Source organism: Elephas maximus, chromosome 3 (genome assembly GCF_024166365.1).
Source record: "Elephas maximus indicus isolate mEleMax1 chromosome 3, mEleMax1 primary haplotype, whole genome shotgun sequence".
Lineage (NCBI taxonomy): Eukaryota > Metazoa > Chordata > Mammalia > Proboscidea > Elephantidae > Elephas > Elephas maximus.
The window spans coordinates 42,474,783-42,488,424 of NC_064821.1; the positions used below are offsets into that span (position 1 = coordinate 42,474,783).

The following is a 13,642-nucleotide window of genomic DNA, read 5'->3' on the forward strand; positions in this document are numbered from 1 at the left end:
CTGGACTGCCCCGCAGTACCATGAAATGACAAGTCAGAGCCATCAACACACACCAATGTCTGGTAGGCTAAGAGGGAAAAAAGGGAGGACTGTCACTTCCAGTGGACAGATAGAGAAGCTTGGAGGTGACCTGTGTCACCAGTCCAGGCCCGCCAAGGCGGCCCAGCCCATGTCTCACCAAGCTGGCTGGCTGGATTCTATTACAGAATACGAAAATCACCCTTCGTAGGTTAGAAACCATGGAACGACAAACAAATGTCATTAAAACACAAGTTTGTCATATTCAAGCCAGATCTTAAGGCAGCAAGGTCAGGAAAGTCACCAGTGGGTGTCACTGGCTGGGTCTCCCGTGACCCCAGAACACCCTGGCTCCAGGGAGGGGTGTGTGTGCGTGTGCCCCACGTGCAGATATACATGGACACAGACGTCCTGTGACCTGGGAGAGCCGGAAACAAGACATCTCTACAACAACATATAGCAGTACCACGTGACTGGCACATGTACTCTATGGTTTTGGGCTTAAAAAACTTAAAAAAAAACCTGTGGGGTGAGAGTTACACTTGGAACTGTCCTTGTCACCATCTCCTAGTCCAGTGACCGCAGTGGGGAGCAAGCCCACATTACACTTGCCACTGCATTCAGACTGGCGGAGCTGCATACCCCCAGGGTCCCACACATCGCCACCCCCAGGGCATTCGAACAGCAACAGCAGGGAAACTGACTTCGCCAATGCTAAAGTCACAGTTTCCTTCTTGTTCCTTTTTTTTTTTTTAAATAAAAACATAACAGTTTACCCCAAGCCGGAAAACGTAAATGTCATTCATCGTTTCAGAGCTATATTTCCGGCACAGTAAAATCTAGACGGGTGTGTATCATAGGAAAAGAGTTCAGAGCCTCAGTAAGACGACGTCGCTTAGCTTCCCAGTCCAGAACTGAGTAAGACAAACCAGTCAGAGTCTATTTTCCTGTGAGGAGGGTTCTCTGCCATGTGTCTACATGATTTCATAGCATCCTGAACAGGTAATCCCTACATTAAAATAATTTCATGAGAAACATCAGTACAATTAGCTTGGCGTTTCAGCACTGGAAAGACGGTTTAGGCACACAACAACACAGAAACAACGGACCGTCCGAAGGACTGAGCGAAGGGTACAAGCACACGGGGCTTACAAAAATGCAGAAGTGAAAAGGTCATGAATAATTTAACATCACCACACAGAAACCTCTGTAAAACAGGCCACACGAGCAGCGAAATCTCCAACAAGCAGCTGCTGGCACTGAAAGCCGGGGCCTGGCTGGTTAGCGGATCACAGTTACGTGCGAGGCAGCGATGTCCAGGTCTGTCTTAGAAGGGTACACCACCTTCAGGCTCCCTTCCATGTCCACCACCCGGACCTGTTCTACGACCAGGGGGGAATTCCCACCTTTGTCAGCACTTTGGTTAGTTTTGAGATCCGGAGATTGTCCAGAAACTGTATCTGCTTCAGTATCTGAGAGTGATTCTTCCTCTTTATTTTCTAAAGTGTATTTGTTGATTTCTGCCATTTTCTGCAAATGAAAGATACGTTTTGAATCTCCAGATTACAGGTAACCTGGGGAGGAAATGCTATAGTAACAGCGGTGGGAAAACAAAGCACGAACCATTCTCTATGGCTCAGAAGTCCGGCTCTGGTGACAGGAGGCTGCTGTGTGGGCCTACTCACCAGAATGAGGGCGTCCATGATATCTTTACACATCTGCAGACTCGTAGCGCTCGTGACTTCCAAAAACAAGTCAGTAGTTGTTTTTTTAATCTTTAACAAACAAAAAATCGGGAAGGTTTCAGGAAAGAAGAAAGTTATCAGAAAGTGGACATCAGCAACTGTAACATTTAGTCTGAAAACAAATTCATACAGCGGTATTATACAAACCAGGACTGCCACTGTCCTGAAGAAAAACATGAATGGGAATCCTGTACACGTGGTAATTCTTGGTGCACCACCAACTGGACGTGGTGACCTGTGGCCCGGAAGACCTGCGTGGCCCGGTCCTGAGTGCACCCCTTTCTCGTCTGCATGTTCTATCATGCACACCTGTGTGAATGCACAGTGGAGCCCCCGTACGTACCTTCGTCTTGTCACTGTTGGTGATGGGCGGGAAGGAGATCACGTCGCCGTCTGCGTCCACGAGACAGGGGTAGTTGTCTTTTCCATCTAGTAAGTGAAGGTATCTGTGTGGAGAGAATGCAGATCACAGGCACCATATTAACAAGCACACCCAAAGGCTACACCACACACATGGGACTTCTGTAGACAAGCAGGTGTGAGGTCAAGGGCGAGTGTGTAACACGCTTCAGAGAACAGCCTTCCAACACCTGCGTTCACATGCAAACGACAGCGGGGCTAGTCCTGCACAATCTCAGGGGTTAGTGGGAGCAGGCCTTGGCATCTCTGCTTGGTGGTGCGTCGTAGCAACATGTGTCTGCGCAAAATGCAGCAGGCTCTCCGGCATTCTGGCAGTTGGGACGAATTGGAATCTCACGTCCTGGCCAGGCTTTGATTTTCCTGATGCTAGTGGGTGACGGCATCTCACAGGTACTGGCAATGTGGTGGGGATGCGTCACCCCACTTGGTAACTCTGAGCGCCAGCCTTCTCCCCTACACCACTCCTAACACCTCCTGGTTTCCTCTGAGGAAGCGCCCCACCTCACCGTGTGTCAGACAGGACCTGTGGGAGCCCATCGAGCTACGAGACCGTTACCATCAATTCCCTTTGCCCCATGCAAGGCTCCCCACCAACACTAAACTTCAGGGAGATTTCTCTCTCTCTCTCTCTTTTTTTTTTTATAACCACAGGGAATAGCTTTCAACTTCTGGTCACTTTAGGAGTTTGCTCAGTAGCCTAAGTGGGTTAAACTGAAGATGGCAGGCTGTGGCTGTCCCCTCTCCTGAGACTGGTGTGCATGGCGAGGCTGGCATACCCCCAGGTCACCAGGGGCCACGCGCACTCCGCTTACACCACCGCCACTGGTCCCTCTCCACAGGGCCTGCCACGGGGAGAGGCTGACTAACCTATGCAGGCCCGAGACGTTCTGCCTCTTCTTCTGCTTCCTCTGCTCCTCGGCCTCCAGCTGGAGCTGCCGCACCAGGTCCTTGGCCTTGATCTCTCGCCGGCCCAAGGGGACGATCTGTGGAGGCAGAAAACTGCAGTCAACCTTTATGAAGACATGCTTGCGTGAAGATGACAGCCGCAAACTTGCCTGTCCTGTGGATTCTGGTTTTAAACATGAACCATGGCTCTCATTGCTTTCCTTCATTATCTCTAGGGCAGCGAGAGGCACTCGGGAGAGCTGGTGATTCCAAGTTGGACTCAAGCTGGCCTTGTCACCACGTGGTCACCTGACAAGAAGCTGGCTAGGGTGCCTCCAGGGGTCACGTTTGGGGATGCAGATGCCCAAACACTCAAGTACCTTTAAAACAAAGCTTAACCTTAAACCAGCTAATGTACACCTTAGTTTCTGCATACCTGCAGGAGGCTAAGGCAGGTGTAAGCTCTACATCAGAGGCCACACGGGGGTGCCCAGGAACCCCCACCACCCCAGGGACCCAGCACCCTGCACGGGTCCAGCAGACACGAACAGGACTGCAGAGGAACTGGTCACACGAAAGTAAATCCCACGCCAGGGGTTCTGCAATTGGGCCAAAGTCTTTGGTTAAAAATGAGTGAGCAAGTAAAGGAAACTATTTTGAAATTACTGCCTCCTTTGATGAGCATTCAAATAGTTAAGCAACTGCTTTCCAAAGTAACCTTAAACCTGGTCCATGTTTATTTACATGAATGTATCTTATGTGGTGGCAAGTTCTACCTTAACATGCTTTGACTCAACCATTATCTGAAAATATCTAGTGACATATACTGCTTCCGGAAAAATCTCAAAAGGCAGAGCCTCAACTCCCAGCGGAGGAGGCAGCAGTTCGGGGCACCTTGAGGTCCTGTGGCGGCCGGGCCCCGTACAGCAGGGGACCCCGGATGGCCTTGAGGTCGTGAGTGGCGATGGTCGCTGCTGTTCTCTTCTCGCAAAGGTCCTCGTGGAGCTTGGTCTACAACACAAGGTCAGAGCATCGGTAAATCTTAGCACGCCCAGGAGTGGAGAAGTGTCCATACAGGCCCTGGGCCTGACCTACGTGTGCAGGGGACCTCCTCCTTGCTTGCTCCTCATGGCCTGGAGCCTCATCACTCCCCTCCACCAATAGCTCCTCCTGGGGTTCTCTCCTTTGCCTCGCTAACCAAGTACTTATTCGGTGGACTCATTCAGGAAAACTATTTATCTGTTCATCAGCACAATTTCACCTTTTTCTAATGCTTGAACACAATATTTGAAATTCCAAAGAACTGATCATGAACTAAAATTTATGACTGAATAAACAAAAGTATGACTTAAAAATGAAAAATAATCCCAGCATGTTTTCCTTCAAAAGCACTGCCCTTGAAGCTCTAACAGCTGGTCCTGTGAGCCTGCTTGCCTCACCCCTAACCTAAAGCAGAAGGGGCTCCAAAGGTGACCAGCTGCCACCTTCCACGAAGCTTGCTGGCTACTCGAGGGCCACACCCTGGCTTCCCCTTGTGCAAAGATGGGCATGTCTTTAGAAGCTGGGTGAAGGCACACTGCACAGAAAAACCAATCAGGAAATTAGGTTAGCCAGAACCCTATAAACTAGTCACGTAACAAGCTAGCAAGAGAGCTGATGAGTATTAAAAAAAGAAATGCCAACGAATCGACCCTGACTCATGGTGACCCCATGTGTGTCAGAGTAGAGCTGTGCTCCACAGCGTTTTCAAGGGCTGTTTTGGAAGTTTTTCAAGGCCTTTCTTCCAAGGTGTCTCTGGATGGACTTAACCCATCAACCTTTCAGTCAGCAGCAGAGTGCCTGTACTACCCAGGGACTCTGATGGTTTTAATGCTATTTTATATAAAAATAAATGTGTGGTTTATTACAGAAACCAGAAAATCTATAAAAGTATTGGAAAACTCAAAGAACACGGACTTGCAACTTCAATAAATTGGTAAGAGGTAAGTGGCCGCTCTCCTGTCACCGGCAAGATTCAACACGAAACGTGGTCTGGATGTCTGTTAAAAATGGAGCATTCCTTCCTAGAGCCATGGAGGCTGGAGGAACCCTTCAAACTATTGCCCTGAGATTACCTTTAAACCTTAAACCAAAAATATTGCCTGAAGACTTCTTAAAACCAAGCAACAGTTTAGTGTAACTAGTAAAAATGTCTACCTTGAGCACTATGCTCTTTTAAGAACTACGTACATGAGATCACAAAGATAACAGCAACTTGAAAGTTCAGATAGAAACCTTAGGGGGCAGTGAATTTATGTTAATGGTAGAGGAACAACCCAGAAAAGGAGGCTGAGAATGGCTGCACAACTTGAAGAATGTAATCAATGTCACTAAATACTACATGCAGAAACTGTTAAATTGGTGGATGTTTTGCTGTGTATATTCTCAACGATAACAAAACAAACAAATTTTAAAAAAAGGGGAGGGGGCATTCTTGATTTTGAGGAACACAACGCTTCTGACAGCTCCTGTTTCCAGGTCCAGGGTGAGGGACAAGCGCTCAAACACAAGAGCGTGGTATGGGCGTACATCAGCTCACGTCATGCCCTCCAACACCTGACGAGCTGCTCCCTGCTACCGTCCCATTCTAGCAGTGAGGAAACTGAGGCACAAGGAAGCTGGGGGCCTGCATTACACTGCCTCTTTGTTAACACAACCCCCTCGTTCCCGCCCACCACGGCCCCCACCCCAGCTGCAGGCACAAGCTAGCATAGGCCCTACCTGGGCAGTGAGGAAGCGCTTGAGTGCATTTCCGGAGTTCAGGTACATGCCCCTCACAATGGTGCCCACGATGAAGGGCCGTACGTCCCTGACCTCAGGGTGCACGTTCACCACCAGGGGCGCAGGGTTCTCGGAGATGTGCAGGACCCTGAGCAGCAGCCTGTGTGCAGCCTCCAGCTCCTTCTCCTCCCCCTCACCACCCTCCTTCCTCTGCTTCTTCTCCCTCTTCTTCTTCCGGCTCTCCTCCTTCTCGGTGCCCTCGGCCTTGGCCCGGCCCTTCCCGCCACCCCGGCCGCCGACGCGCAGGTATTCCAGGATGGACTTGGTCTGGCAGCCGTGCACCATCTTCTCCAGGCGCTTATCCCGCAGCTTGTTCCCCTCGAAGTGGATTTCCTTGAGCTTCGGGCAGTCGGCCAGTGCAGCTGGGATCTCACTTAGCTGGTTGTTGGAGAGGTCCAGCGTCTGGGAAGACACAGAAGGGATGACTCAGACTACAGGGCTTTGGAAGAAGATGCCAGAGGTCCTGTTTCCGGAGAAGTGTCAAAGAACAAGGATACTCAGTGGGAGCCCCCATGTTCTCGTCTTGTAAAACGCCCCTCAGGAGCCGCAGCTACAATGGGAGACCTGGTTTTTTGCTGGTTATACACCCCACACACCCAGGCAGCTCTGCATGGTACCTCATCACCAACTATCTACCCATCGATGATGCCACAGCCCTAGAGATTTGCTAACAGGAAGGGGTCAGCAATGATTGTTGTTGTCAGGACCTGTCAAGTTAAATTTTGATGCATAGTGTCCCCACGTGACAGAGAAGAACGGCCCCATAGGGATTTCTAAGCTGTAATCTTTATGAGAAGGAGCTCTGGTGGCTTAATGGTTAGGTGTTTGGCTGCTAACCGAAAGGCCAGCAGTTTGAACCCGCCAGCCACTCCTCAGGAGCAAAGACCTGGCAATCTGCTCCCATAAACATTACAGCCTAGGAAATCCTATAGGGCAGTGCTGCTTGGTCCTATAGGGTCGCTACTGAGTCGGAATTTACTTGATGGCACACAACAACAATCTTTACGGCAGTGGATCTCCAGGTCTTTTCTCCTGCAGAAGCGCTGGGAGGGTTTGAACCTCCAACCTTTCGGTTAGCAACCAGGCACTTAACTGTTGTACCACCAGGGCTCCTTTAGCAATGATTTGTTATCAAGAATTGCTACTGAAATTTTTTTCATACTCAAACATCTTACTCATTTGCTCAACTACAAGTTCCCTGAGGGCAACGACGATAGCAAAAATTCCAATCAATCCTTGGGTTAGGAGGGAAAAGATAATAGGGGACAGGTTTTGGTTATGAAACGTGGACTTGCTTCAGAAACAAGTACTTCTTTAGGTGGAGAAATAAGATCCCTCTAAAATGGTGCTATTTTTTAAAAAATTAACTGATCTAAAAATAAAACAATACAGCAAAATCAGCAAACAACATTACCATTCTTGACACTAGGTTCAAGGTCACCAGTAAGAAAACATGCTGTTTTCATGTTTCTTGTGTAAAGAAAAACGACAACAGCGCTGGGTTCTCAGCCCTTCCTATGACCCAAGAGAAGGTTTGGGGGCCCCTGCTGTGCCCCAAAGACACTCAGGACATGTTCGGCCTCTGTTACAGAACCTCTGACTGTCACAGATCAGACTTTTTGACATGATGGGCACTGGCATGCCTGAGACGATGGCAAGATCAAAGCAGCCACCTTCTGTGCTTAGAGGGCTGCTTCTGGGAGCCCAGGCAGGGGTAGGGGTGGGGGACTAATCTGACTGGTCAGACTCCGGGACGCTGAGGGGTCACCATACTAGCAGGTGGGGGTCAGTAAGTTACTGCAACACTGCTGGGTGCAGCGTCTTCGGCCTCCTTCCTTACACGTGGTTGGAAGGAGCAGATCAATGATTAATTGCCAATAATCACTATTCAAATTTTTTTCTTACTGAAACATCTTACTCTTCTTGCTCGATTACAAGTTCCCTGGTAGTAAAAATGACAGCAGAATTTCAATCATTATGGAGAAGGGAGATGATAACAAGGGGCGAGGGCAGTGTTTGGGGCAGGCCCTGGCCTTTTCCAGACCCCTCCCCCTGCTTTCTTCCCAGCAACTGTGTCAGGAGCAGCAGCAGCAGCAGCAGCAGGTGGGGACGAGGCACTGAGAGTCAATGGCTCCTTTCTCGTCTCCTCCAGGGCCAGCAGGGAAGCTCTGGATTGACTGTGCCCGCATAACGAGGTTTCCTCTGGCCCCTCACGCTGAGCCTGGAGGAGACAAGGAGCCACTATCTGGTCTGGGTGCGGTGAGCTTGTGCCCAGGGAGCTGGCGTTTAGAAGGCAAGGTCAGGGGAGGGAGAGGGCTCTGAGGGGGATCTGTGCTGGGAGAGGTTTAGGGCGAGGAGCCGTGCTGGCTGGCAGCTGTAGGGGCTGTGACTCTGGCTCAATCCCCAGCCTGTTTGGCTGCACCCTGAGTCACAGATGCCACCATAGTGGGCCCACATGGGTCCTGCACTTATTCAGAGCTCCCACGTGGCCAGGCCCCTTGCTGGCTGCCCATGTTGTCTGCTTGGCCAACAAAGGGGCCCTGACCACAAGTGGATGGGTGAGACCACAGTGGGAAGCGGATTCTATTCATGAGCAGGGCTCTTAACGACTCAGGAGTCAGATCCTCTGCCTGGTTGGTGTGAAGGATGATGTCAATGGAATTTCACAAACCCCAAGTTATGAAGGACACAAAAAAGGAAATGTCTGGAATCCTCTGGCTCAAGCAATGGGTCTGCCCAGAGCTCGACATAAGAGGGTGCCGCAGTCTGGTGAGTCGTAGGGAGTTGGGGGCGGGGGGGCAGAGCCTCAAGGACTGGGGGCTGCTCTGATCAAACAAGACCAGTGTCACAGGGGGCAGGGACAGGCACTCCTCTAGGATGGGTGGGGGTGGGGTGGGGGTGGGGGAGGGGCTAGTCTAAGACACAGACCCAGAGTTCACACCTGAAAGGAGCCTGCTGGGGATACTGTAGCTCTGGAGGCAAGGGGAACAGAGGCAGCCTCCAGGGGCTGGAAGGAAGCCAGACGCAACTTGGTCTTCAGTTACAGCTGGAGACAAAAAGCAAACCCCCCAGAGGCACCTCTGAGGAACAGGGTAGGAACCTGAGCTGTGGGTTAATACAACTTAATTATTTTGTACCTCTCCAGGCCTTTTCCCACTCTGGATGCAGGACTAGATAGGGGGTGGCGTAGGGCAGATTGAGGTCATTGGTGCCACCAATGAATACCTTCCCTGTATCCCTGTCCCCAGCACCGAGACCTGCAGCTCCTGCTGACAAGCGGCGGGGTCTTGCTTCCCCATTCCTGGAGTCTGGGCTGGCCTGTTGACACATATTACTAACTCAAAGCAAACCTGTCAGGAGCCAGTTCTGTGCCCAGGCTTCAAAAGCACTTAGGCTTCTGCTCTCTGGCAGAACAAGCCTGGGCTGGCCCAGCTGGCCAGCAGGAGCGAGCCTCGCCCAGAACTGGATGTCCTGCCTGCCAGCAGGCCGGGAGCAAGAGGAAAGGGCTGGCCTGAGCCATTCTGCTCGTAGTTTGCAGGCAGCACTAGCTGCATTCACCCACTAAGTTTGCAGTCCGCTCTGCCGAAAAGGCTTTGGTCAGACAGTGTGAGAACTCCACTCGGGTAATCTCGCTGCTGCAGGAAAACACGGCAGAATGGGATGCTTCTTCTCCCACGAAAGGGCAAGTTACTCAAGACCTGAAAACGGCAACAGCGGAAGAAAAGCAAAGCTTTGGGGAGGGCTACATGCCAGGGCTGTGCCTCCTGGGGTTCCCGAGAGCCCAGTTACTCCAAGCATCAACCAGAACTGGACAGTGCAGGGCCTGCAATCTGCTGAGGAGTCTCTGCAAAGGACAAATGTGCATGGGGACTGGGTGGGGGAGGGGGTCTTCTTCCAGCAGCTAGTCACTGAATGAAGAGCATTTTGGAAAGCAAGCGGTGGCTGTGCCCATGGTGGCACACATGGCAGCTCAGGACCTGCCTTGGGGTCCTGTGGGAGCACGCAGAGAAGAGCAGCAGTGGGACAGGCGTGTGGTCGGGGGGGCCCTGTTAGAAACATGGAGATCCCTGCCAACAAGAGTGGACACTGTCCCTACACTGACACTGCCCTCACCCCAGCACCGGGCACCGGCATTGGCAGGTCTAATGAAGAAACGGAAACGAGTCGGTTTCCCACAAAGTATGAACACTAAGGGGAGGAAGGGAGCCTCGGGGAATCCTCGGAGGTGGGAGGCAGCCTGGGTGCACATTCTAGATGTGCAACACAGCAGCAGTGTTGAGCCCCAACTTTCTGACAGGCAGCTGTGTGTGCGTTATGCACTCTGACCCCCAGGACACGAGGAGCCCGTTCTCTTAGTGGGAGAATTCTTCGCTAAGCGTGGAGTGGCCTCCCGGCACCAGGCCTAGCATGGACACAGACATACCCTCTCGCTTTGGTGTTTCCATTTATTCTCTTCCCACAGGTAGCACAGATGCTTGTCGTGGCCCTAGGCTGACACAGTGATGAGGCGCCCGTCTATAACTCTAGGTCGAAACCCAGATTGCATTCTCAAAATATCACTCTTGCCTGGGAAACGTGATGTTTTTTGCTATCGGGCAAGGGACCCCAATTTTGTGGTTCTGGCAAACTTGAGAAGAACCGATCCGTCTTTGGAGCAGCCGTCTTGGCTCTAGTGAAAGACGGCCCAGGCATCAGCTGCGGAGGGAACCAGCCTGACCCACGCGCCTGAGTGAGCCCCACGGCCTCTGACACCAGCCGAACAAAAGAACAAAATTGGGGAGGGATTTTTTTTTTTAACTTCACTTTCTCTTGTCATGGGACAAGAGGCTTCACAAAGTTTCTCTGTGAACCCTTACTGTGGGAGGAGGGTGTACTGGCCACATTTTAAGAATCCCATATGCTGGGGCCATGCCAACACCTGAGAGTCATCCTGTAACCCTATCCCATGGGCCAGGATGGACAAGATAAGTGGGCATGACTTGGCGGGAACAAGAGGAATCTTGGACGGTGTAGCCTTTCCACTAACCATTGTACTGTCCTGGCCTATTGCAGAAGTTACAGGGACACATGTCCTGTCCATCTGTGGGACAAGGAACTTGGTTTGGCCCTTTGACTCTGGCTTCTGAAAATAACCCAAGCAATCAAAATGTCTTGTTTTCCAAAATAGCCTAGCAAGTAGGAGCTACACAGTCCCCACACCTGGCGAACTCACTTCAGGAAGGGAGGTGGCCTGATGCAGTCATACATATTCATTGAGGCCCCAGTTACTAGAGCACCCTAAACCTTGGGGTACTCTTTGGGGTCTCCTGGATTGGTGAGAACATCCATACAGGGGAGAGGGAGTGGCATGTCCCTGGGGACAGTGGAGCCCCATGCCACTCTCCCGAACCCTGCCTGATACATATCTATGCTTGTACCCTTTCTGGTTATAAGTGGGTAACTCTAAGTAGGAAACCCTGGTGGCGTAGTGGTTAAGAATTACGGCTGCTAATCAAAAGGTCGCCAGTTCGAATCCACCAAGAGTTCCTTGGAAACTCTATGGGGCAGTTCTACTCCGTCCTATAGGGTTGCTATGAGCCAGAATTGACTCAACGGCAACAGGTTTGGTTTTTTTTGAAATGTAAGTGTAGGTAACCAGTCTACATGAATTCTGTGATCTGTCCTAGAGAACATACCCACAGGGGCAATGAGCACTAGGGGTATGCAGTAGAGTTGATTTGGGTAGACCCAGCTCTCGGTGGCTGAGGGATAGGGAAAGGCTGCACAGCAGTTGATGACCTGGCCTCAGATGGCCAGGGATGTTTTGACCTGGCTCAGAAGAACCAAGGATGAGGTCGGATCTAACTCTCGGTGGTTAGGGTTAGAGAACAGAATTGCCATGTAAGTAGCTGGTGATGAGGAGTGGAAATGTGGACTGGTGGGGCCTGGATCCATTTCCAGCTGGGAACTGGATTCATGCTGATCCTTGCTACGAAGTTAGTGATAAAGGTGGGGTTTGCCCACCTTCCCCTTTTACAGTGCAGTTGGTGGCAACAGCGTCTTCTTTGCACCATCCCTCCTTCAGCCCCAGAGGGACAGTGGCACAGGTCTGGGAAACAGCAACATAAAAACGCAGGCGGGAGTGATGTGAAGGTGCCACCTTATCCTTGGCTTGCTACCACCCTGGCAGTTCAGCCCAGTGGGTAATAGATCATAGCGAAAGGACGCGTGCAAATGAGGAAAAGTGCTACCTGGGTTCTCATTTCTCCACCAAAGTGGAAAGCCAAGGTGAATGAGCCAGAGGCCAGGACAATGAAGCCATGTTCACTGGTGGGCAGTTGCCTGGGGAGCTAAAAGGATGGCAAAGGGAGTAGCCGAGCTACCTCTTCAGCTTCCTGTTGCAAGTGGCTGCAGTGGGAAAGAGGGTCAGGGCTGTCACAGCACCAAAGTCTGAGGAGGCAGCAGTAGGTGCTGGGCCCAAGGAGCTTCTCTTTGCAATCTCCCCCACTCTGGGGAGGCGGTAGAGCAGAGGCCTTTGCTACTATTACTTTAAGCAAATAAAAACTTAACTGGCTCCTAAAGAACCACACCTCCTGGTATTCACATTGTCGAATCTGGACTGGGCATGAAATTATTTAACCAACAGAACAGGGTGGAAGTGACATGGGAGTAACTCCAGGTCTAAGCCTTAAGAAGGGCTGGCCGCTTTGGCTTCTGTGCTCTTGGGAGCTCTGAGCATCGATGGAGAAGTCAGACCACCCTGTTGGAGACACCTGAGTGGAAATACAGAACATGAGACAAGGATCCCTGTTCAAGCCCTTCTAACAATTACAGAACTGCACGTTATGTGTTTGTGTTCAAGTCCGGCTGTGAATCAACGTGGTGGGAGTTCAGACAACAACCTGAACACCTTGGTCTGCTACTGGCGCGGGGCGGGGGGGGGGGGGCAGGGAAGGGGGTGGGGATAGGGGAGCAGGGTCGTGGAAGGCTTCCAGAGGTGATGACACAGGAACTGGCTCTTCCCAGCGGAGGAGGTATTTCCAGGATCAACGCCCTGTGGGGCGTCACCAGGAATGACTCAGCTCCGTGGCTACCCCAAGGCCCCAACCCACCCCGCTCGCGCAGCCCCGCTGACCTTGAGCGAGGCCAGGTGGGCGATGTCGGGGCTGAGCTCTCGGAGGCAATTGTCAGCAGCCGCCAGTTCGCTGAGCAGGGGCAGAGCGCCGGGGTGGAAAAGCGCGGCGGGGAAGGAGTCCAGGCAGTTCCCGGTGAGGTTGAGGGTCTGCAGGCGCGGGGCGCAGCGCGCCAGGTCGGCGGGCAGCTCGCGCAGCCGGTTGCCGCTGAGGTTGAGACTCTGCAGCTGCGGCAGGCCCGGCGGCTCCGCGGGGCCGAGGCCCTGGCCTGGCGGCAGTGCCTCCAACGCATTGCCCGATAAGTCCAGCACCCGCAGGGCGGGCAGGGGCCCGAGCTCGGGGCTCAGGCCGGGACCCAGCGCGTTGCGCCGGAGCACGAGGCTGTGCAGCTGCGGGAGGCCCTGCGCCAGACCCGGACCCGGTTCGCGCAGGCTCCCGCAGCCGCTCACCTCCAGGTAATGCAGGAGCGACAGCGTAAAGAGCCGCGGAGGCAGCCTCCCGCCCGCCGCCCGCACCCGCTCCTCCAGTCCCGGCCCGGTCAGCAGCAGCTCCCGCCGCCTCTCCCGCTCCGCCAGCTCCAGTTCAGGCCAGGCCTCGGACACTGCAGCCGCCGCCATCCCGCCGCCGCTCGCCGCAGCCACT

The 13,642-nt window shown here is 52.5% G+C and overlaps 1 protein-coding gene across 2 annotated transcripts; it reads right to left on the reverse strand.

Moving 5' to 3' along the window:
• Positions 1–602: 602 nt before the first annotated feature.
• Positions 603–13,642, reverse strand: LRRC47 (leucine rich repeat containing 47). Of its 2 annotated transcripts, none has more exons than XM_049877714.1 (7): positions 13,003–13,642; positions 5,829–6,290; positions 3,963–4,079; positions 3,051–3,166; positions 2,107–2,209; positions 1,704–1,793; positions 603–1,548 (listed from the first exon to the last, which is right to left on the reverse strand). In XM_049877714.1, exons 1-7 carry the CDS (start codon positions 13,615–13,617, stop codon positions 1,300–1,302), a joined length of 1,752 nt encoding a protein of 583 aa, XP_049733671.1. In that variant the 5' UTR covers positions 13,618–13,642; the 3' UTR covers positions 603–1,299. The 2 variants fall into 2 exon arrangements, with proteins under 2 accessions (XP_049733671.1, XP_049733672.1); XM_049877715.1 differs by having other exon boundaries at positions 1,466–1,548; positions 1,642–1,793.